Source organism: Tripterygium wilfordii, chromosome 7 (assembly GCF_013401445.1).
Source record: "Tripterygium wilfordii isolate XIE 37 chromosome 7, ASM1340144v1, whole genome shotgun sequence".
In the NCBI taxonomy this organism is placed as follows: Eukaryota; Viridiplantae; Streptophyta; class Magnoliopsida; order Celastrales; family Celastraceae; genus Tripterygium; species Tripterygium wilfordii.
Genome location: NC_052238.1, coordinates 12,469,528 through 12,492,662, shown reverse-complemented (window position 1 = coordinate 12,492,662; position 23,135 = coordinate 12,469,528). Strand labels below are relative to the sequence as shown.

The window sequence follows — 23,135 nt, the reverse complement described above, 5'->3', positions numbered from 1 at the left end:
GATAGACACCTCTTCATCTTCTCCATGCTTTTGGAAAAATGATACTTTTAAATGAAATTGTGAAAGACAATAATACCCTTCACTGACCTTTTGAATGAGCTAACTAGGCCCAAACCTCTTAGTTGAGTCCACTCCAGTGCTTGTCAAATCCAGGTGCAGTCCATTAAGAATCAAGCCCAACTTCTTCCCATTCATTCAGGGCAAAGCAAGAATTCCCACCAATTTTATAGAGAGAATTGGACCATGGAACTGAAAAGACAGCTAGATGATGGAAAACATTTTGGTACAAACAGTCGTCTGACAAATACTATGGCAGCATAATAGAAAATGGATATCCTTGGGCCTATACACCATAGGCGATAATCAAATCATTTATTTATTGCAATATAATCAAATCATTTTTGTACATATATACCATCAGGCTTATACCCGTTGTAACTAAGTGAGCTCCTTCAACTTTCAATGAGGACACCTTCTCTATTTGTTCTTCTTCTCTGCTACGTACTTTTGTTTTTAACCATGTAATTTCCTGATAATCTCAACTTATAATATGGCATTGGAGCCTCAACAAGATCCTCCTCTGGCAGGGACTTCCAACATGTTTTCAGAAGCTATTACTCAAGTATCTTAATTTATAAATTGAGTTTGAAATTGTTATAATTTTAGTAGTTTAAAATTCTACATCAAAACTCATCAAAGAAAAATCACAAGAAGCAAAAAATGACCAAATAATCATAAATATAAACGAGACATAAAATCAAAATTGCAAACTATAAACTCAAATGACAAATCCGTCACCAGCCAAAACACTAATTTCGACACAAATCCATCACCGCCTAGAATCCCAAATCACGAACCATAAAACAAGTCCTGACTTTTGATGCAAAACACTTGTCGTGTCATGAGTGAAAGAAAGTGGCTGGAGCTTCAGCAAGTAACTCATGACAGTATAGTGACACCCTAACACACCTCATGACTAAACGAGTTTTAAGACGAACGAGGTGAGTCGGCTTAATAGTTGGTGCCTTTTTTGAGTCGTAACTCACTCCCAAACACACCCAATATCATCTCTCATTATGTGTGTATTGAAAAGTGAACATGAATCCTGTTCTTTTCTTTTTCTACGTGACTTCACCACTCATTTTCATTTCATTCTTTTAAAACTAAACAAACTGAATTTTGTAGACAAGTTAAATAATTACACTAGCTAATACAATATTTAACCCCTAACAAAAAAAATAGAGGGATCGGTCCTCATGAGAGTCTATATATAAAATTCATTTTTATCTGTTTCTAATTTGACATTGTACTTGAATTTCAAGTTTCAACAAGCTGCGGGAGGATTATTGAAGGGATTGTAGAAGTGAGGCTTTGGAGTTTTGGTTGCGCCACCGTGATCAGAACCACCGAGTCTTTCACAAGAAGGGCAGATGGTGAGAGTGGCCGTCGGCATGTGCATGTAAAAGGGTTGTGCCAATTTGAGTGCTTTAAGCTGTTGGAGCTCCTTTTGTAGCCTTCTGTTCTCATCTGTCAGCGTCACTTCACGTGCCTAAGTGGGGAGTTTTCGTGAGTGATAGTGTGCACAATCCTTGGATTGCTGGAGAGATGATAGCTCGCCTTCCTGCCCCTACTGATTTGGAGAGGATTTCAACAATTCTTTTTTTGGAAAAGCTCTCTCGTGAGAGTGTCTTTCTTATGGAGGTATGTTCTCTTTTCGGATTTCTTAATGCTCAAAATTCTTCATGTTCAGAATTCTCTATGTTCGGAATTCTCAATGCTCAGAATTCTCGATGCGCAGAATTTTCCATGTTCAGATTTTTACTATAGTCAGATTTTTGTCACTCTCGGATTTCTTGTCATTCTCAAATTTTTGGCATCTTTGGATCTTTCCCATCCTCAGATTTTTGTCAATCTTCGGCTTTTTGCCATCCTCAGATTTTTACCATCCTCGATTTTTTGCCATCCTCAAATTTTTCCCATCCTTAGATTCTTGCCAATCTTCATATTTTTTCCATCATCGGATTTTTTCTCCGTGCTCGGTTTTTTTGGGAGGTTAGAAAGTTTTCTAACTCTTTTTCTTGTTTATCATGCAGGTTGTGTCCATGTGGTCAACTCTTCTTGACCATTTCACTGCTAGGGCCAAGAATGAGACCATTGCCTTGGAGAAGGTCAAGGTTGCTGTTGCTGCTAAGGCCAAGGTGGGGGTCAAGCTGGAGAAGGTCAATGTCGAAGTGGTCAATTATAAATCTGAAGTTGCTGCTTTGCTTACTCATTATTCCTCAAGGGAAAATAGATATAACAAAGAGATTAGCAATTCGACGAAAATGGTTCATGCTTTGGAGGATGAAAATAAAGAGTTCGGTCAGACCTTCGAGGATGGCCTTCATGATGGTGGAAGACTAGAGGGCTTCTTTACCTGGAAAGTAGTTTCAAAGGACGCTAGGAAGGAGCTCATCAAGGCCATGCTTAATTCCATTCTTCCAATCCAATCTGTCCAACTTTGAAGGGGATAGACGAAGTTGAGGAGACCCAACAGGATATTATCAATCTCTTTCACTTTACTTAACAAAGGCTATAAAATCCTTCTTCTACATCTTCTAAGGATGTGGAAGATGATGAGACCGAGGAGGTGTCCATTAATCATCAACCTTCTCATCAGGATTCATCCATTATCATCTCGAATGAGGGTGATAGTCAAGCAACTATTCTTTCTACTCTTCCAGTTAATCCTTTTTAGTCGAGCACCGTATGCTCGAGGAGGCCATTCCTGAGGAGACTGCTTCCAAGCTCATTATGGATTAGGCGCTCTCTCTTTTTATGAACCATGTACTCCTTGCTTTGCTATGAATAAAAGCTATCACTTCCGTTTGTTTAATACTTGTTTATTTTTACAAGCATTCAGTACGGAGGACCATGGGCTCCAGTTATGCCTTTGTGCTCTCGTTCACAGCTCATAGAAAATTTTAAGAAATTTTTCTAAGTGTAAACCGAGCATGAATATTGTTGAAGAGGACAGAGCATGTATGTGCTGCTTAGTCATTAACACATAAGAAATTTAGAAAATTTTCAAAGTGTTGGTTTTTTATGAAGACCGAGCATGTCTATGCTGCTCGATTGTGCTCTTTTAAAAACTTAGAAATTTTTCTATGAGCATTGGGTGAGGAGCGAGCATGTTATGTATATGATCCTTCGATGATGTCGGAGCATGTTTTATGCTTTGGGTCCTTAGCGAGGATCGAGCATGTTTATGCCTTTGATCTTTGATGAGGATGGAGCATGTTTATTCTTTGGGTCCTTCAAAGGTGTCTTTCCTTCATTTTTGACCTTCTTTTCAGCTCATTACAAAACTCTTTGGTTTGACCACTTTTAAGACTTGAATTATCTCTAAGTGTTATACCGAGCATGGTATGTCACTTGAATTTTTTATAAGTCTTGTAAGAGTTTGTCGAGGAGGATTGCCAGATCTCATTTGTGGGAGGGTTCACCTTTCTCATTTTTTTACTTGGAATTTTTCAATGTGTTCATTTTGAACACGATGGTTCTCCCACAAAGAATTTGTTCCAAGTATAAATGTTTGATCAAGATCATTATCTTCCTAGGCATGTGGTTTCGTATCGAACATGATCTCTTTTTCTTACTCTTTTTGTTGTCATGCGAAACCTTTTGCTTGGCAATATTCAATCTGGAGTGTCCTCTTCTGAGCTACCATGCTTCTGCTTGGTTTTAGCTTCTTTGAGAGGATCCTTTTCTGGGCTACCAAGCATGTGCTTGGTTTTGGCCTCTTCGAGAGGACTTACTCTTGGATGCCATGATGCATTGAGAAGATGCTCTTAAGCTACCGTGCATTTGCTTGCTCTATGCTTTTTTTGAGATGATCCTCTTCTAAGCTACCAAGCATTCGATTGCTTTTGCCTTCTTTGAGAGGATTCAAAGCTACCGAGCATTTGCTTGGTTTTAGCTTATTTGAGAGGATTGTTTGTCTCTTGGATGTTCTTGAGGAGTTCAGCATTCTAAGGCCTCTTGTCCCTATCTTTGCTTGGGTCTTCATGCCTGTATGCTTCCTCTTTTAGGATCTCAATGACTTTGAATGATCTTTCTCATACTTCTCTTAGCTTTCTGGGGTGTTTCCTGGTTGCCTCAATCTGTATCAGCACTAGGTCTTCTTTGTCAATTTTCTCTCATTCACCCTCTTATTGTATTACCAAGTTGTCCTTTATTTGTAGGAGGTTGTTTGGACTTTAGCATGTTCCCTCATTTCTTCATGTAGATCGAGGTTGTTAAGAAGCACCTCATATTTTTTTCCCTATTTGGTATACTGGGTGACCCACTGTATGGGGATCCCAATTTCAAAGGGAATGAGGTCATTTCCCAAAGGCGAGAGTGAAAGGAATCTCTCTTGTTGATGTTCTTGGAGTAATTCAATAAGACCATAACATAATGTGAACTCTTCTACTCATTTGGAGAAGAGCATGAGTTTTGGATAGTCGTCATCTCGCTCAGTAAGAGACGGGACATAGCGAGGTGCCTCTGGCATTTGTCACAGCTCTTGATGAGCTATTTAGCATTCTCTTTCATGGTGGGCCTCTAGTATCCATATCTTGGCACTTTAAGGCATCTCAGGTAAGGTAAGATGAAATATTTTCAATATTGGACCTCATGTATGAGAGAATACTTGGCTACTCTTCACTAGATCCTTGTCTTTGGGTAGCTTACCCTCGGAGATGTATTTTCTATTCGGGTCCATCCAAGTCAACTCTACGTTATTTTTGGCCATATTAACCTCTTGTTCTATGCTCACTCGGGCGAGCACATCCACGTGGATTGAGGATGATTTTTTGGCCAAGCATGTTGATGCTAGACGAGAGAGAACATCAGCTTGTGTGTCTTCTTCAAGTAAAATTTTGTTGAACTCCACATTTGGGATTTTCTCCCTGCTCGCTACTTTTCATCTTCTTCATAGTGAGGATTGTTATGCTCATGCTCTTGTTGTACAGGTGGAGGTTGATGAGTATTTCTCATCTTGGTGAGGGCGTCCATCTATTGTATGATCTGGATGAATTGTTTATGAACACGAGCATGTTGAGCATCATTTTGAGGAGCTTTCTAGAGAGCATTCTGATGCTTGGGGGCACTCTGATGACCAGTCGTTGACTTCTTCTAACCATTTTTGAGATTTGAGCACTTTTAGTTTCGTTTCCCATAGATGACGCCAAATTGATGATGTATAAAACTTTCTCCGATTCTGATGACATCACCGGTCAAAAGATGTTACGTCTGATTGTGCTATGCTATGCCAAGTTCACCTTCCACAATGAAGCACGTAAGCTATGGGGGTCCCCGAGGTTGTGCTCAGGGGGACCTCTCCGACCCTCAAGTCAGTACTTAGACAAGAAGGGAGAGTGCTCGGTGTTCGAAGCTCTCTTCTCTCAAATTACTATTAAGTGTGCAAGAGTAGGAAAAGTAGCATGTACCATTTACCTGTGGTTGGTGGTCCCCTTTTATATTGGTTTGGAAGTGGCAGTTACGAGCGATTGTGGAAGATCATGGGTAAGGACGTGGATCTATCGGTTACTCCTCTTGTAATCGTTTCTCTTATGGAGTATAGGTTCGGGATAGGTCGTTCTATGGAACCGAGCATGTATGCTTGGCGGGGTACCAAGGGTGGTCCTATGGTCATGCCATGGAACTCTTCTCCTCGCCCTCTTAGATGTTCATCCTCTGGTATGCTCTTCATTCTATGCCAGATGTGAGGACACGTGGGATGTTCTTAGTGGATGTTATTTTTGGTATTATCACCAGCAATGCGTTGTTTTTCATTTCATTCCAATATGAGCTATTTTCATTTTGGTGATTAGTTTTCTGTCTTCCTGTTTTTTCCATATTGACACTCTAGGTATTTTAATTCCTTTTCCCATAAGGTAAACCTAGAGCTAGAAGTTTGTGTTCTCTAATTGTGCACAGTCTATTTGGTGCAGAGGTCAGATTCCGTGTAGAATCCTATAAACCATCCTATCAAATCTTTTGCGCTGACAGCAAACCCTGACACACTTGTAAATCCAACATCCATATCCACAAAACTCTTGTTCTCAACAGTCAGAATTGTGAGGCCTCTTGTCTACAGTAGAAGATGACAAATGGTATCTCAAGATAATGTAAAGAAATAATCACCTGAATATATATTAAACAATGAATAATATAGAACATATAAAACCAAATTTAAGCAATAAAACAAAACTGCAAAAGAGTAAGGTTGAGAGAGATGCAAATAGTGATTTATGGTGGTTCGACGACTTCACCAAGTCCTCCTACGTCCATTCCCTAAGCATATATGCTACTTTAAAACTGTCACTAGCATTTTTTTTTTCAGAATTCGTCATTTATTTTTAGAGACAAATCGTTTTAAAGTTTTTTCAAGAAACAAAAAAATGTCAAAACTAATGATATCATTCATGGAGAAATGTGGGAGAAGAAATCAGAAAAGTGCTAATGCATAAGGAATATAGAATTTTATTAAATGAATAGGGGCATATATGTAATTTAATGAGTTATGTCCTTATTAATAAATTTATTAAGTTGTTCTTATTGGAACATATCTTCATAATTGTGTCATTATTGGTAATTGCTCCATTATTTTCTGATTTTTACTCTAAAAATTGTGACCGGAGTTAATGAAATAACATAGGCCACAAATATTATTCAAAATTATCCAAATTTTTTTTTGGTAACTAGGAAGGCCTCAATCCAACGGCCACTTTGTGACTTCTAAACCAATTTTAAACTCAGGCTTGACTATCACAACCCGCACCACCATCACAAGTGCTTTAGACTGGACCGAACCCTCCAAAATTGGACTGCACGGCCCATGAAACCAGGAGAGGTAACCAGCCATGCTATTGTCCAATTGCTTACAATTATCCAACTTGGTTCCTATATTTATTTTGCTTATGCATGGATTGTGTTGACCCATAAACAACATAATCAGACACACATATAAGAGGTGCCAAGTATAAGATGAAAACCCATGGACAACTAAAATCCAGAACTATAAAAAGGATTTCTTGACCGAATCAGAGTAAGGTTTGAGTCCCCTAATAATAATGAACATGACTTATTTTTTAAAAAAAATATAACACACAAGAATAGGGAGAATCACATACCACTTTTCATAACATTTTTTTTAGTACATATTTCATGGACTACCTCAATTCACAACATATTGGGATATCTACTAAACTTAAAACTAGTTGAACTATCATGTATAGTCATTCCTTAACAACTACCTAGCACTTGGAACCATTTCTGTATCAAGTGCCAGAGAGGTCATTTCAAATGAATTATTTGACCTTTTCATGCTGTTATCTGTTTTCCATTTTGTTCCAGATGCCATCTCTACAGCCAAACATTCCTTCAGATCTGCCAATACATGACTCATGTCTGGCCTTTGGATTGCAGCTGGTGGTACGCACGACATGGCTATCTCCAATGCTTTCCAAGCAACGTTGGTGTTGAATTCGCCCTGCAACCTCCCATCAACAATGCCCTGGATATCCCCTCTTTCGATCAAAGGATTAACCCATTGAAGCACATGCTTGCTACTCTCATGGCTTCTAGAGATTACAGGCTGCCCAGTGATTAGCTCTAAAAGAATAATTCCAAAGCTGTAAACATCACTTTTCTTGTTGAAGTTTCCAGTAGATTGATACCTTTATTGGAAACACAGACAATTATTAAATGGAAATGAGTACTTTTCATGAGATTCTCAGTGAAATTTTATAATGGGATACAAGAAACTCATATATGTTTGATCCCTCGTCTCTTCTCCATACTATGTTTTACATGAAACTGTTCTCTATGCCACATTATATGCATCACACTATCAAAATTTTGAAGATGAAATAATCTATAAGAGTGATATGAGCGTTCAAGACTTACTCAGGATCGAGGTATCCAGGTGTGCCGGCAGGACGAGTTGTAACATGAGAGTCATTTTCAGTTGCGAAAGATCTGGACAACCCAAAATCAGCAATCTTGGCTTGCATACTTTCATTCAGTAAGATATTGGAAGTTTTTAAATCTCTATGGATAATAGGTGGTTTGCAACCGTTATGAAGATATTCCAACCCTGCCATTCACATTTGAGTTTCTTTAAGCAAATAAAGTAAAAAATGAAGGAAAATATTCCAACCCTGTCATTCACATTTGAGTTTCTTTAAGCAAAGAAAATAAAACATGAAAGCAAATAGTCTATGTAACTAAGTTTGTTTTACCATTTGCAGCATCAATAGCAATTTGAAGCCTCATATTCCAACTCAGAACATCTATATTAGATACTGCAAGCCAAAGTACACATCATTTTTTTTTGTCAGAGAGGATCTTCACGCAAAATATAAGAAGTAGCAATGCCAAGAAGAAGCAAAGTATATCCTTCATGCAAAATATAAGTTGATGGCAATGATGCTAAAAAGAATGGAAACAAGATTTGGTGCAGTCACACTTATGACGATAATGATGATAATAAAAATAAAATTGAAGATTCACGCAAAGATGTATTGAATTCAGGGCTTACAATGTGGTATGTGATCAAAGCTTATGAAATACCTGACAAATGTGACGGATCGAGTTTAACACAAGAGGGGGGGTGAATTGTGTCCCCAAATTCCAATTGGAATCCCTTTTTCAATTTAAACAAATTAATGACAATTAACAAAGAAACCTCCACTAATGCAATTAACAACCTCAAGCAAATTATCAACACACAAGGGCAGAAAATCAGTTTTAATGCATGGTCTTGCAATAACCAAAATAGTTTAGGAAACAATTAAACACTTAGTCAATCAACATGCAAACAATGCAATGAACAAAAATTGACACAACGATTTATAGTAGTTCGGAGACCCTTCTCCTACGTCTACTACCTAGGTTCACCAACCTAGGATTTTCAACCTCCACTAAGGATGTGGTTTTCTCAAGAGCTCCACAAAACTCACAAGGGTTTTTAGGTCACCCTTGAAACTAAAGATTTCAAGACAATCTTCAAACTTTACAACCAAGGGTTTCTAAGAACTCCCTCAAACTTCAATGTTTGTAGTATGCTCTAACAAAAGGACTTTCTCAATGGGTTTTTTAGCCAAGGTTCTCACAACTAGCACTAAGCTATTTAAGTGAAGAACTTTCAATAACAACAATCACACACTCACGGGTAGGATTTTCAAGTAGGTAAGGTGAGGTGATTTTGGGAGAAATAACACCTTGAGCTCAAGTGAAAGCACCCTCTCTTTGCAGCAGCAAAATGGTGAGAAGGCCTTGAGTAGTGGCTCAAGAAGAAGCTGGGATTTTAGTAGACAATGGATGCTTGAATGCTTGAAAGCTTTGAACAAAGTTCTCTCTTGATTGCAAATGCTTCTCCAAGTTGTATGAAAGGGAAGATCTTCTTTTAAAGGCAATTCTCTCCTATACTTGCAGCCATTGGATCAAATTTCAAGAGTTGATCTCTACCATCCATTGTAGCTCCTAATCTTGGTCATTGATGATTTGAGCAAACAAATCTCCACCATAGAGCATATAGACGTTGGAAGCTTAAGAGAAGTCAAGTTGTACCTTTCTTCCATAAGTGTTGTCATAAGCACACCCCTTTGATCAATGCATGTCTTCAAATCTTGACCATTCAAACTCTCTTTAATTCTCAACCATGGATGTAGATTATACTGTGTCATCTTGTCCCTTCATTTTGAATCAAAGACTTCAAAAGTGATCCCTTAGTCAAGGATCTTGTTTGATTGCACCAACCTAACTTTCTTGGTAGCACATGTCTTGAGTGAAAATGTCAAACAAGAATATATCACTAATGATAGAGAGGACAAGGTTTGTCCCACATGTTTGAAAAGAGTTGTATCTCCATGAAGACCACAACCAATAGCCTCAATGTTTGATTCATTCAACTTGATTAAGTGCCTTAGTGGAAAGTTGGCAAATATAGGATTTTTCATAGTTTCCTAGAGCTCCAAGCTCATTCTTAGAAACAGAACTTCGACCACTCTTGAACATACTGAATTCTGAGACATATGAGACCACAATGATGATTAACCTACAAGGAAATAGGAGGTAGAACTCCCCAATTGCATGTAAGCTCAAAGAGCTTCATATAGAGCGCATAGGTTAATTACATTAGAAAAACAACCCAGAAAATTCATATTACTGCATGATAAATCATTTTATATGTATTAGAATGTCCATGTAAAATTTTATAACAATCGGAAATCGTTTGGTCACTCAACCAAGCAATTTGATCACTAATAGTGAAACCGATAAATTCTAAGTGTAAATTCAAAGTCATTTTGCAAACTCAGTGTAAATGACCTTTTCTCTTGAACTTTACTAAATCAAATATGTTCATAGTGATAAAACTAAGATGCACACGAAATTTCATTTAAATCGGAGTTCATTTGTTTCACCACGTTCTCAAAGAACACATATGCACAAAATTAGGTAAAACCTAGTTTTGGCGGAATTTAAGCATATGACCAAATATATATGTGATGCACTTAATTTCTCATGATTATAGTCCTAGAACATATATTAAGCCTTCATGTGCATGTGGTTCAAGTTTCAAGTCATTTCGACCTAAGTTGGTTAAGATATGATAATTGGAAAATTAATGCTCTAACTTAGTTCATGTATGTTTGTTTTCAAAACTTAATTTCCAGCACTATCTCAAAAATATATAGTCATTTAAATTCAATTCATATAAATCAAATATTGCTTTAATGTTTCATTATCATTTATAAATGATTTAATATCATCAAAATTAGACATATAGGACCATAGGTCCAACAAAATGCTGTTGCAAGTTTCCATTGGACAAGTATTCATAAATCAATGCCCTGTTTCTCCGGTCATCACTATACCCAACAAGAGAAACTAAGTTTCTGTGATAAACAAGCATCAAGTGTTGCACCTGGAAGACAAATTGGTGCTCCATCAAGTTCAATAAGAAAAATTTCGGCATAAGGTAACTTATAAATTGTAATTGCTGTTCAACATCATAAAAAGGATAATTTAGAGGCTCTGCCCTCACTAAATTCTTGTATCTAACCTCTGCTTGAAATTCTTTATACCCTTGGTTTGATGATGAAGATAACACCTTAACAGCAACTTGACTGCCATCTCTCATGGTGCCAAGATAGACTTTTCCATAACCTCCTTCACCAATGACTGTGCTAAAGTTCGCAGTAATACGAACAACGTCAGAGTAAGTAAACTGCCGATTCTTTGGTTTTAATGCATCTTCTTGCTTTGATCTGGTAACTGTCCCTACTGTTGGACCTAGGTTACACAAGAGGGGGGTGAATTGTGTCCCCAAATTCCGAATAGGAATCCCCTTATATCAATTTCACAAATCAAGCACCACACCAAGCACACAAAGTGAGTCTTACTAATATAATTTTCCTAATTTATTTCCAAGCAAACTTGTAACTTAAGTATATAATGCGTCTAGATGCAAAATCCTATCAATTTAATCAATGGTAAAGTATAGTTGCACACAAATGGACCTATATGAGCAATATGAATAAATTGCACAATAGGAACCAATTAAAGCAAAGCTTCTAACAAGATAAGCACTAGAAAGTACTTAACTTGCAATTTTACAGGACAATAGCAATATGAACAGAATAAACAATAATATAAAGTAAATAAAATAAAGCAAGTTATGTTAGATTAGAAGAGTTAATGAAACCTGTAAAAGTAAAGCAAGTAAAGAGCATACAAGTAATTTATAGTAGTTCGGAGACCCTTCTCCTACGTCTACTACCTAGGTTCACCACCTAGGATTTTCCAACCTCCACTAAGGTGTGGTTTTTCAAGAGCTCCACAAAACTCTTACACGAGGGTTTCAAAATTACCCCAACTCTTCCAAAATCTCACAAATATAGTACCCGGTTTGGGTTTTACAAAGATAGGCTCAATGATTCACTCACTCAGTGTTTGCACTCAACAAACTAGGAGGAACTCTCAAGAGATTTTAAAGTGAGGCTCACGGATAGAAAATAGGATTTGAGTTTAGAAGAGCTCACAAGAAGAGAAGATTCTTCACACCTGGAATTGCAATAGCAATCGGTGAAGATGAACAATAAAGATTTAGTTCTTCACACCTGTGTTTGCACTAAGCAAACGGTGAAGCAAGATAGAAGAATATTATATGAGCATGGGTGAGAAATTGAGAGCAAATAGCTTGGATAATTCTAACACTTTCTTATATCTTTGATGGCGTCCCAAGAGCTCCTTTTATAATCCACATGGACTCCTTGATTGCCTCTTGATCTTCGGTGATTTGATTCTTGAAATAATAGCTTTGATTTGCTCCTTCAATTACTTCCATTTGATTCAACAATTAACCCCACGTTTAGCTCTTTCAAATAGGAAATGATAATCTTCACTTTTACTTTGACTAGGTTCCATAGAGAATAGGAAACCTTTCTTGATTTACTTCCTTTAATAACCAAAGTCTGATTCACCTTCTTAACATAGAAACTTGGCTTCTTAAAGAGCATATGCTTCAAAGATCTTTCTTTTTGTCGAAGACTAATTCACCTCCATGTAGATTAGGAAACTTCTTGATTTGTTTCCTTCTTAGATCAGACTTGACATTCACCATATAAAACTTGATATCATTCTCCATAATTCTTGGCTTAGTGGCTTCAAATATGGTAAGTCTTTCTTCATTTGAAATCAAATGCCGGCCAACTATCTTTCCATTTAGTCTCTGTAATTTGGCAGCACAAGCAGGAGATTTCCTTTATGAGATATTGACCTCCAGCTCTCCATGATTTCGGACAACAAATAAGGAAAGTAAACCTTTTGCTTTTAATCTCCAAAATATCACCATGTCAAAAATTTCTCATGGAAACTGAATCATCCTCTTTAATATAGATCACACGTCTTGTATATGTAACGAAACATTTTATAATGAACTCTCGATGAAGTCCCTCTCATCTTTTCTGAAAATTTGCTTGTAAACTCATTTGAGTTTCATGCTTGAACCATAGGTTAATTGAGATTAAATAATTAAAATCTAAGCATATAATATCATAACATATATATAATAATGTGCATGTAAGTTTCCAGCTCAAATAAATATTATATAGTCATATAATAAGTCACATAAATCAATCGGATAATAACTTTGCGCAGCAATTTCGGACAGATATTTGGGCAACGATTTTGAGCAAGAAAAAGTCAAAATTTCTTAGTCATGTCTTCATGAAAAATGTTTATTATAATGTAAATAATGTCTCTACCAAATTTCAGCTTAATCCGAATTTATTGGATATAAAAATGATCAGTGAGTTCACAAGTAGGTTTAAACCAATGTTAAATTCAATCTTAAATTCATCACATAGTGCATGTAATCAAATAGCACAATAATATTAGATCATCAAAATTAAAATGTAGGACATTTGGTCCAACACCTACAGCAATCAATACGGACATAACATTTATAAAGACTTAGACTATTTTCATTGATATTGTTCGACGTGTGCGGGCTTAAAATTTATAAAATTCATTGTTAAGAGATTAGAGAAGTACCTTGTCCTCGTTTCCTTTTAATCCTCCAAAATATGACAACAGAAATCAAGAGCACAAGTGCAACTATAGACGTGACAACTGGAATAATAAAGTTACTCTTTCCTTTATCTGAATCTGTCTGGCCTGGTACTAGACTTTCTGGTAGACTGTCATGAATCAGAAAACGGAAGAAAATTCACAACATATTAGGTTAACATCAAGTACCTATAAAAACTTCTAGATACAAATCCATCTTCTCCATTTATTCCCTTTATTTTTCTCAACTATTTGAGATTTAACTAAAAAAGTTATATGAAATATGGAGGTGAACAAATAGAATAAAAGGTGGATGTAACTAATGATAACAGATAAATAATTTTGTACAATGCAATTTCCAAGCGAACCTCAACTGCAATGCCCCATGCTTAGATTTTTCCACAAGACCTCTAGGAATTGGCCCTTTCAGGTTGTTGCCAGCCAAATTACTATGGAGACAGAGTAAAAAATGATCATCCTCTAATTCAAAAATGAGAATTAAGTATTGAATTATAAAAGTTCAATAACTTACAGGATTTGCAAATTTGGCAACAACGCTAAAACTTCTTGTATTGGCCCAATAAAATTATTGTAGGACAAATCCCTTAGCAAAAGCGAAATTCATAAGTTCATTAGTAAATAAATCCATATACACCTAATGGTATGTCAATACTCTTTAAACTTAATTTTGCAATCAATTACTTTTATTGAAGTGGGAAACACCTATATATAGCTATTACATTGGTTTACAATTAATGATCTACGTAATTACAATCTCTATCAAAGTCACTATCAAAGTCAACAATTGAGGCATCAATTAGTCAACAATTGAGGCATCAATTATGAACTTAGACAAATCAATATTGATTGCCGAATCTTCAATTAAGGAAAGTCTTCAATCAATATTGAGTTTGTCAATAAAGTCTTCAATCAATAAAGTAAATCTTGGGTAAATCTTTGACTCTATTCAACACTCCCCCTCAAGGTGGTGCATAGACATCGTACATGCCCAGCTTGACAAGTGAATCAGCAAACACTGAATTTGACACTCCCTTGGTTAACACATCAGCCAACTGATCTTCGGTCTTCATATACGGAACTTCAATTATTTTTTCTTCTAGCTTTTCATACACGAAATTCCTATCAATTTCCACATGTTTAGTCTGATCATGTTGCACTGGGTTCTCAGCAATTTTAATTGCTGACTGATTATCACAATACAATTTCATTGGTCTTTTAATGGACAAACTCAGCTCCCCCATAAGCCGTTTGAGCCATAACAACTCACAAATACCTTTCACCATTGCTCTGTATTCGGCTTCTGCACTAGACAATGAGACAACTTTTTGCTTTTTACTTCTCCAAGTAACCAGATTTCCTCCAACAAAAGTTAAATACCCAGTGGTTGATCTTCTTCGGTCTCCTTTACCTGCCCAATCTGAGTCGGTATAGCCCCATACGTCTGCATGCCCATTCTTAGAAAAAAGTAAGCGTTTTCCCGGTGCAGATTTTAAATATCTCAGAATTCTAATAACTGCATCCATATGTTGTTTACCAGGATTGTGCATAAATCTACTCACAACACTGACCGCATATGCAATATCTGGCCTCGTATGAGACAAATAGATTAAACGCCCAACTAACCTTTGATATCGTAATTTGTCTATTGAAGTTTGATTCGAAGACTCTTCCAATCCATGATTTTGTTCCATAGGAGATCCAATTGGCTGACATCCAAGCATACCAGTTTCTGTTAATAAGTCAAGCACATACTTTCGTTGGGATAAAAATATTCCTTGCTCAGAACGAACAACTTCAATGCCCAAAAAATATTTTAATCCTCCCAAATCCTTCATATCAAATTCAGTTGACAAATAGTCTCTCAGTTTACGCATTTCTTCAGAATCATTGCCTGTCACTACCATGTCGTCAACATAAATAATGAGAGCCGTTAATTTATGACCAACTCTTTTCAAAAATAAAGTGTGATCTGCATTACTTTGCTTATAGCCGAATCTTCTCATAGCAAGTCGGAATCGACCAAACCAAGCTCGAGGAGATTGTTTCAACCCGTATAAGGCTTTCTTCAGTTTACACACGACACTTTGATCACCTGGAGCTTCATATCCTGGGGGCAGAGACATATAAACTTCTTCTTGTAGCTCACCATGTAAAAAAGCATTTTTTACATCATATTTTTGTAGAGGCCAATCAAAATTTGCAGCTAGGGATATTAGGACTCGAACCGTATTAATTTTTGCAACAGGAGCAAACGTTTCCTGATAATCAACCCCATACGTCTGGGTGAATCCTTTAGCCACAAGTCTAGCTTTATACCTATCAACCGAACCATCAGGCTTGCACTTGACGGTGTACACCCACCTACAACCAACAGCTTTTTTTCCTTTCGGCAACTCCACCAATTCCCAAGTTTGATTTTTCTCAAGTGCTGTCATCTCCTCAGTCATTGCAGTTGCCCATTTTGGATCCAACAACGCCTCTTGCACTTTAGTAGGAATATCTATGACAGTCATATTACTGACAAAGCTTCGGCATTCCTTTGACAGTCGGTGAGTGGATGTATACTGAGCAATAGGATATTTCACTTTTCGCACAACCTCTGGTGAAAATCTATCTGGTGGAACACCACGAGTACTTCTTGGTGGGAGTACGTATCTGTCAGTTTCAATCGAGACACAAGTATTATCACAAATATTGTTAGTATTAACATCAGACTCAATGCTTACCTCAGGAGGATCTGTACGAGGAGTATCGGGAGTGGGTACTAGCGAAGATGAGAGAGAGGGAGCTTCAGCAACAGTGTCGGCAACACACAGTGGATCAGGAAACAACTCCATCCAATTTGGAGCTTCAACAACAGCATCACCACTCGGGCCCGGAAGCGTGGAATTGGGTGAAGAAAAAAACATTTCATGTTCAGAAAAGGTGACATCCATAGTAACATAGAACTTACTTGTAGGAGGATGAAAACAACGATAACCCTTTTGTGAAGGATGATAACCGACAAATACACACTTGAGGGCACAAGGATCAAGTTTCGTGCGGAGATGTTTCTGTAAATGTACAAACACAACACAACCAAACACCCGGGGAGGAAGTGTGAGGTGCGATGGCAGTGTTACATAGGATGCCAATTTATCAAGTGGTGTCTGAAATTGTAGAACACGAGTGGGTACCCTATTCAAAAGATATACAGCTGTGGTAACAGCTTCTTCCAAAAAACGTGGTGCCATGTGGGCTCCAATAAGGGCAGCACGTGTAATCTCCAAAATTTGTCTGTTTCGGCGCTCAGCAACACCATTCTGTTGTGGTGTATAAGGACAAGTGGTTTCATGCAAAATTCCATGAGTCTGAAAATAAGCTTGTAACTCCTGATTTACAAATTCACCACCATTATCAGATCGAAGAACTTGTAAATTAGTAGAGAATTGTGTTTTGATCATGGTATGAAACGTGCGGAAGCAAGCAGCCACATCACTCTTATGACGCATAAGGTAAAGCCAAGTCATACGAGTGCAATCATCAATAAATAATACAAACCATCTAAAGCCAGTAGAAGTAGTAACAGGGGCAGATCCCCAAACATCCGAATGAACCAACGCAAAAGGCACAACTCTTTTATTAGTACTATCAGAATAAGTAGCACGATGACTCTTGGCCAAAACACATGTATCACACTGAAAATTGGAAGGTTCACATGTAGAAAATAAAGTAGGAAATAAATATTTCAAGTACCCAAAGGAGACATGACCCAAACGATGATGCCATAACCGAATCTGATCTTCTGATGCCCTAGATGACCCTTTTGCTGATAGAGATCGTCCCATACTAACATCTTCCACATAATATAATCCCTCTCTCTTAGTACCACGCCCAATTATCTCCCCGCTGTAGAGATCCTGAAGGAAACAAAAAGTAGGATATATTAATACTAAACAATTTAGTTGTGTAGTAACTTGTGGCACAGATAAAAGATTATTGGAAAGAGCAGGAATCAATAAAGTGTGCTCCAAGGATAATGAAGGAGTTAAGTTAACCCTTCCAGCGCCCGTAACCGGATATGAAACACCATTGGCATTGGTGACAGTAGAGCAATTTGGTAAACAAGCATCATGTAATAAGGACGCATCAAAGGTCATATGATTAGTCGCACCAGAGTCAAGAATCCAACCGGGATCTTTTTCAGAATTTGTTGCAAGAAGGGCTAGACCAACACTACCTGACTGTTGGAGAAGAGTAGGATCTACCACAGAGTGAGTGATATCAACTGGAGTAGTGGAAGCCATGGTATCCATTGAAGAAGGAGTCGGTGCCATTGGGACTGTAGGTGAGGTGCATAGCGCAACTTTACCACCTTTTCGAGCTTGTAATCGCTCTTTGTGAGCCTGCCACCACTCAGGACATCCATGCTTTTGAAGCAAGTATCTACAATATGTTTGGTGCTGCCGCAATGAGTACATTTACCACCAGTAGGTACTGACAGTGACAAAGAACTTGTTGGAGTTCCATATTTTCGAACTGCCATAGCCATCTGAGGAACTTTTGAAGACATCATTGTATTCCGGCGAAGTTCTTCACGTCTCGCAGTTGAGAAAGCATTATCAGGTCCAGGTAGAGGATTAGTACGAAGAATATCTCCCCGAACAGAATCATATATATCATCAAGCCCAGCCAAAAAAGAATAGACTCGATCTTCATCAATTTCAGCCATTCGAGTCTTAATCACATCTGGCTGAGTAAAGGTAATTGGACGACGATGATCAAGCTCCTGCCAAATAACCTTAAGATCGGAATAGTATGCAGCCACAGGTCGCCCTGCCTGCTTAGTTGCCATAGCTTTTCGAGACAGATCATACAAAATAGATTTATCAGCACCCTCAAAATATGTTTGAGACACAACATCCCAAACATCATTCGCAGTGGGTAAACGAATAAAAAGATTCATTATATCGGCCTCCATAGAGCCAATAAGCCAGCCTTTTACAGTAGCATCCTCCATCATCCACTTGTTATATGTAGAGTCACTAACAGTAGGTTTCGAGGTCGTACCTTTGAGATATTCCATCTTTCCTCGTCCAGCAACGAACATAGTAACCACCTGAGACCAAAGAGTGAAATTTGAGCCATTCAGTTTGATCCCATAAGGAATAGAGGTTGGTTCTTGAGTTGGCGTCACCACAGGTGGAACTATAAGAGCACCGGATTCAGCCATGAGTTGTTTGTAATTTCTGGATGAGATTCTGGTTCAATGGTGCAATCGGCACCTGTTATGGACGAAGCAATCGGCTTCTGTCGGATGGTTGGAGCAGTCGGCCCCTAGTAGCTACGGTGATGGAGAGGTAGTATGTTAAGAGAACCTTGCTCCGATACCAACTTAATTTTGCAATCAATTACTTTTATTGAAGTGGGAAACACCTATATATAGCTATTACATTGGTTTACAATCAATGATCTACGTAATTACAATCTCTATCAAAGTCAACAATTGAGGCATCAATTAGTCAACAATTGAGGCATCAATTATGAACTTAGACAAATCAATATTGATTGCCGAATCTTCAATTAAGGAAAGTCTTCAATCAATATTGAGTTTGTCAATAAAGTCTTCAATCAATAAAGTAAATCTTGGGTAAATCTTTGACTCTATTCAACATTTAATCTATATATTATATGCAATTTAAGTAACCCAAGATTGTCTTCACTTCCTAATCCGCAGCCGTGACAAATTATGTATGATAATTTCAGAAAAGAGAGATTGATGAGTGGCTTAGTGAATTTTTTCATGTATGTACAGCAAGAGATTTCAAATTGCCAAAACATTCCTTATTCATTATAAACTCATGAACGAGTATCCAACATATGAAGTATATTTGATTTAGCCTGCAATGGAGTCTATTGATCGAACTTGGAATTTTTTTCCAAAAGAAAACTTCTTTGTTCAGGGTTTTGGACTAGCCATCCCTTAGAAGGTATTGTTAAAAGATCATCAACTCCTAAGGAAATTGAAGTAGCGGTGCCTGGGTGGAAACCCAGAGTCTTTACTTGATCCAGGATGTGTGATGTATACGCCATTCTGAAGTGATCTATTAATCTGCTAATAATATGTTTAATGACAATTCCATTTATCGCTATATTGTGATAGACCGGAATGGCCCCTTTGGCCATAAGTACCTCCATATTCCATTGGGTAGGGTTCGACAATGAATTTTATCAATGATTGGAAAACTCCCTCTTTTCGATCTTGATTTAGAAACTAAGGAACTAGGCCCTAGTTGAACCAAAGAGGCTCAATTTTATGAATTTACCCCAATACCGGCCATAGAATTAGATCTCTATACAGCATTTGCCAAGTTGATATTGAAAATCAATAGTGGTTCAGAAGATACTTACAGGGAATGCAATGCTGTCAGGTTGGCAAATGAAGACGTTATGTTCCCATTTAGTTTGCTTGAGCTCAAGTTCCTGCTCATAATTAATTAATCGAATATGAGGGGATTGTCATTATCAAGTATATATACTACACAAGTGGTTGAAGTGAATATGACTTCGTGTTCTAGGACACTAATTTTCCAAACTTGTACATCATTTGACAACAAATGAAGTAAATTACGTTTTCGATTCTACGGAATAATCTTGGCGCCAACAAGTAGTGAGGTCTCATAATTTTGCATATTGAAATTGAAATTGAAATGGAACTTACAATGAGGTAATTCTTGGACTAACATCCTCGCTACAATTCAAAACATTCCATGAGAAATTGCGCGGGAGACATGGATCTCCTTGCCAGTCATCTCTGGTTATCTTGTATGTTTGTTTGATGGCTACGATGGCATCAACTGTCACCGTTTCAGAACACAAAGATATGAGAGGTACTGTGGAGCCAAAACATGCATGATAACATATTAATTTTGCACAATGCATCTTTGGTGAGCGCAAGGAGTCTTGTGAAGTTAGCATTTCCTTCAAGTATATATGTAACTCGAAAATAAATACATACGGTCATCTTGATTTGTTGGTGACTGCTGGAGCGGAATTGCATAGTAAACCTCGTGGGCATTGAGGATGGGTGGCAGATTGGAGTCCGTTGTCTTAGAAATTGTGAAGTTCGCATTTCCTTTAAGAGGCGCATTTTGGGGACACAGGGACTGCGGCTTTAAGTAGTCTAGAGTGATGGGGTACGAAACATAGTTGATGCTGTCAAATGTGATAGTCATTCGTATTGGCTGAGCTTGAGAGACCAACTCAAATTCCATGAAGTGAAAGAAGACGTAATATTCCTTATCATTATCGAGGTTCCAATAATAAGCCAAAAACGTATTGTTCATTTGGGGCATGACAGCTGTTCTCAACACTTGTGCCGGTAATTTATAAACAGTGTTGCTGTTGAATGCTGTAATATTTGATGTGGTATTAATTGGAATGTCGAAACGAGAAATGTCGCCAAGCCTCCAGAGGCGATCATAAGGGTCATCATTGCGCCTAGTGATGAGACAATGCCAACAATTTATTAGATTATGCACAATAAACATTCTTTAAATACATATATAATAATCAAATGAATTTTGCTAAAAACTATATTTTAATTTAGCCGTCCGGTTCTGACAAGCATAGCTAAGCGTTATTCAAGTTCTTTGGACTTAAAGTTATGGATTACACAAGAGAGAAGAGGAAGAGGAGGAAGAAGAAGAACACATGACAGTAGTATTTCCTTTGGTGCCCATATCGAATCGGCCTCGCAAGGCCAGTGCTCCTGCAGATTTAATCCTGTATATGGAGTTGTCCAGAAGACGTAATTCCAAAGCAGATATGAAAGGTGTTCCTAACCCAGTGTCTACAAGACACACATGTATCACATCCCTTGGTGCTACATGTAAAATTTCATAGAAAACATGATTATTTTCAATCCGAACAGTCACCCAGAAATTACCACCCAAATACAGGTCAAATTTGGGATTTACATTCAATCCATCATGATTTCCATACAAGAAGACAGCTCTGAGGAGATAGTTATTGTTCTTGCCTTGAATTGGCTTCAATATGTAGCAATTCTTCTTTCCTTGTGGGAAGCTCCTGTAGAATATCACAACTTAAGTACGCAGTGGAATTTACATACCTCTTGTAGCGTGAATTGTCAGGAACTTTCAGGTTGTGGTGATTCAATACTCGATCGGTCACCGATTACACAGCACAAATACCCTAAACAATAGAACAGGTTAGCTTGATAAACACTCTTCTCACAAGTGTTTAATCTCTCTGTTTCAAGAATTGGAAGTATCCAATTCTTCAGCTAACGTACTTCTTAGAAGCGTACGCCAAAAACTCTTCAACCGTCCTAATATAGAGATCTTTTAGGATAGAGTTTAATTTGTATTTGGATTCTATTTAATATTTGAAATAGTATTAAGTTGTTATTTACTGATAAGCTCAATTCAAATCCAATTAGGAGATTTGAGCCTTATCATAAATAACAACCTTATGGGCCAAATCAAATTACATACCCATATTGGGTGCTTCTTATATTGAGCCATTTATTTGTGCCTAGCCCATTTATGATTCCCATATCTCCAACAGCTCCTCAGGTTGATTAGCTGCTGCCCGTATGGTGTGTCTTGAGAGAAGTATTCGCTTGTAGAATATACCACTCGCTTCATCAACATAATCTTCGCTCGACCCACAATCAATGCTGCTGAAATCTACCGTACCATCAATGGATACATTACACAAACAGATTCTAGAATTCAAAAAACCCAGAGTAAATTTTATACCCTCCCAAGACCCAGTGAAGAGTTGAAACCCCAGTAGTAGCAGAAGAAGCAGACAAGAAGCAAACTTGGGTTTTCCATTTTTGAATCATAAAAATAATAATGAAATAATGAAGAAAGTGTAAGGCTTTGCGAATTAAAAATTGATTTCTGAAGCGTATAGTACCTGGATTGTCACTAGTGAGTGTTCTTCTTCCACCATATGCATAATTTGTAGCTGCGTCTAGTTTCGTTCCAAGACTAGTGATTGTTGGACCAAGACTTAGTGTCTAGTCAACATTGTGTTTTTGATGATTGTGTATGATTGTATACTAAAATGTGTGTGAGCATGCTTGACTTGAACATATCCTAAAATGCTAGAAAACATGATTAAATGGTTATTTGGTTAATTGTTTAATATCTTAATTGTGCATATACAAATGAAGGCTTATGCATATCTCTATGTGAATTTGGTATCTATATATTTTTGAGATAGTGCTGGAAATTAAGTTTTGAAAATAAATATACATGGACTAAGTTAGGGCATTAATCTTCTAATGATCATAATTTATCTTACTTAGGTCCAAATTACTTGAAACTTGAACCACATGCACATGAAGGTTTAATATATGTTCTAGGACTATAATCATGAGAAATTAAGTGCATCACATATATATTTGGTCATATGCTTAAATTCCGCCAAAACTAGGTTTTACCTAATTTTGTGCATATGTGTTCTTTGTGAACGTAGTGAACCAAATGAACTTCGATTTA

At 37.4% G+C, this 23,135-nt stretch overlaps 1 protein-coding gene across 1 annotated transcript; it reads right to left on the bottom strand.

Annotated features, from left to right (window-relative positions):
• Positions 1-7,149: 7,149 nt before the first annotated feature.
• On the bottom strand, positions 7,150-22,122 carry LOC120002599 (probable LRR receptor-like serine/threonine-protein kinase At4g29180). Its single transcript, XM_038851360.1, has 15 exons — positions 22,119-22,122; positions 21,917-21,998; positions 21,313-21,690; positions 20,618-21,150; positions 20,321-20,456; positions 20,011-20,082; positions 14,132-14,203; positions 13,968-14,048; positions 13,585-13,730; positions 11,093-11,310; positions 10,837-10,954; positions 8,599-8,607; positions 8,268-8,330; positions 7,933-8,122; positions 7,150-7,703 (listed from the first exon to the last, which is right to left on the bottom strand). Exons 1-15 carry the CDS (start codon positions 22,120-22,122, stop codon positions 7,277-7,279), a joined length of 2,529 nt encoding a protein of 842 aa, XP_038707288.1. The 3' UTR covers positions 7,150-7,276.
• Between the last annotated feature and the right edge of the window lie 1,013 nt (positions 22,123-23,135).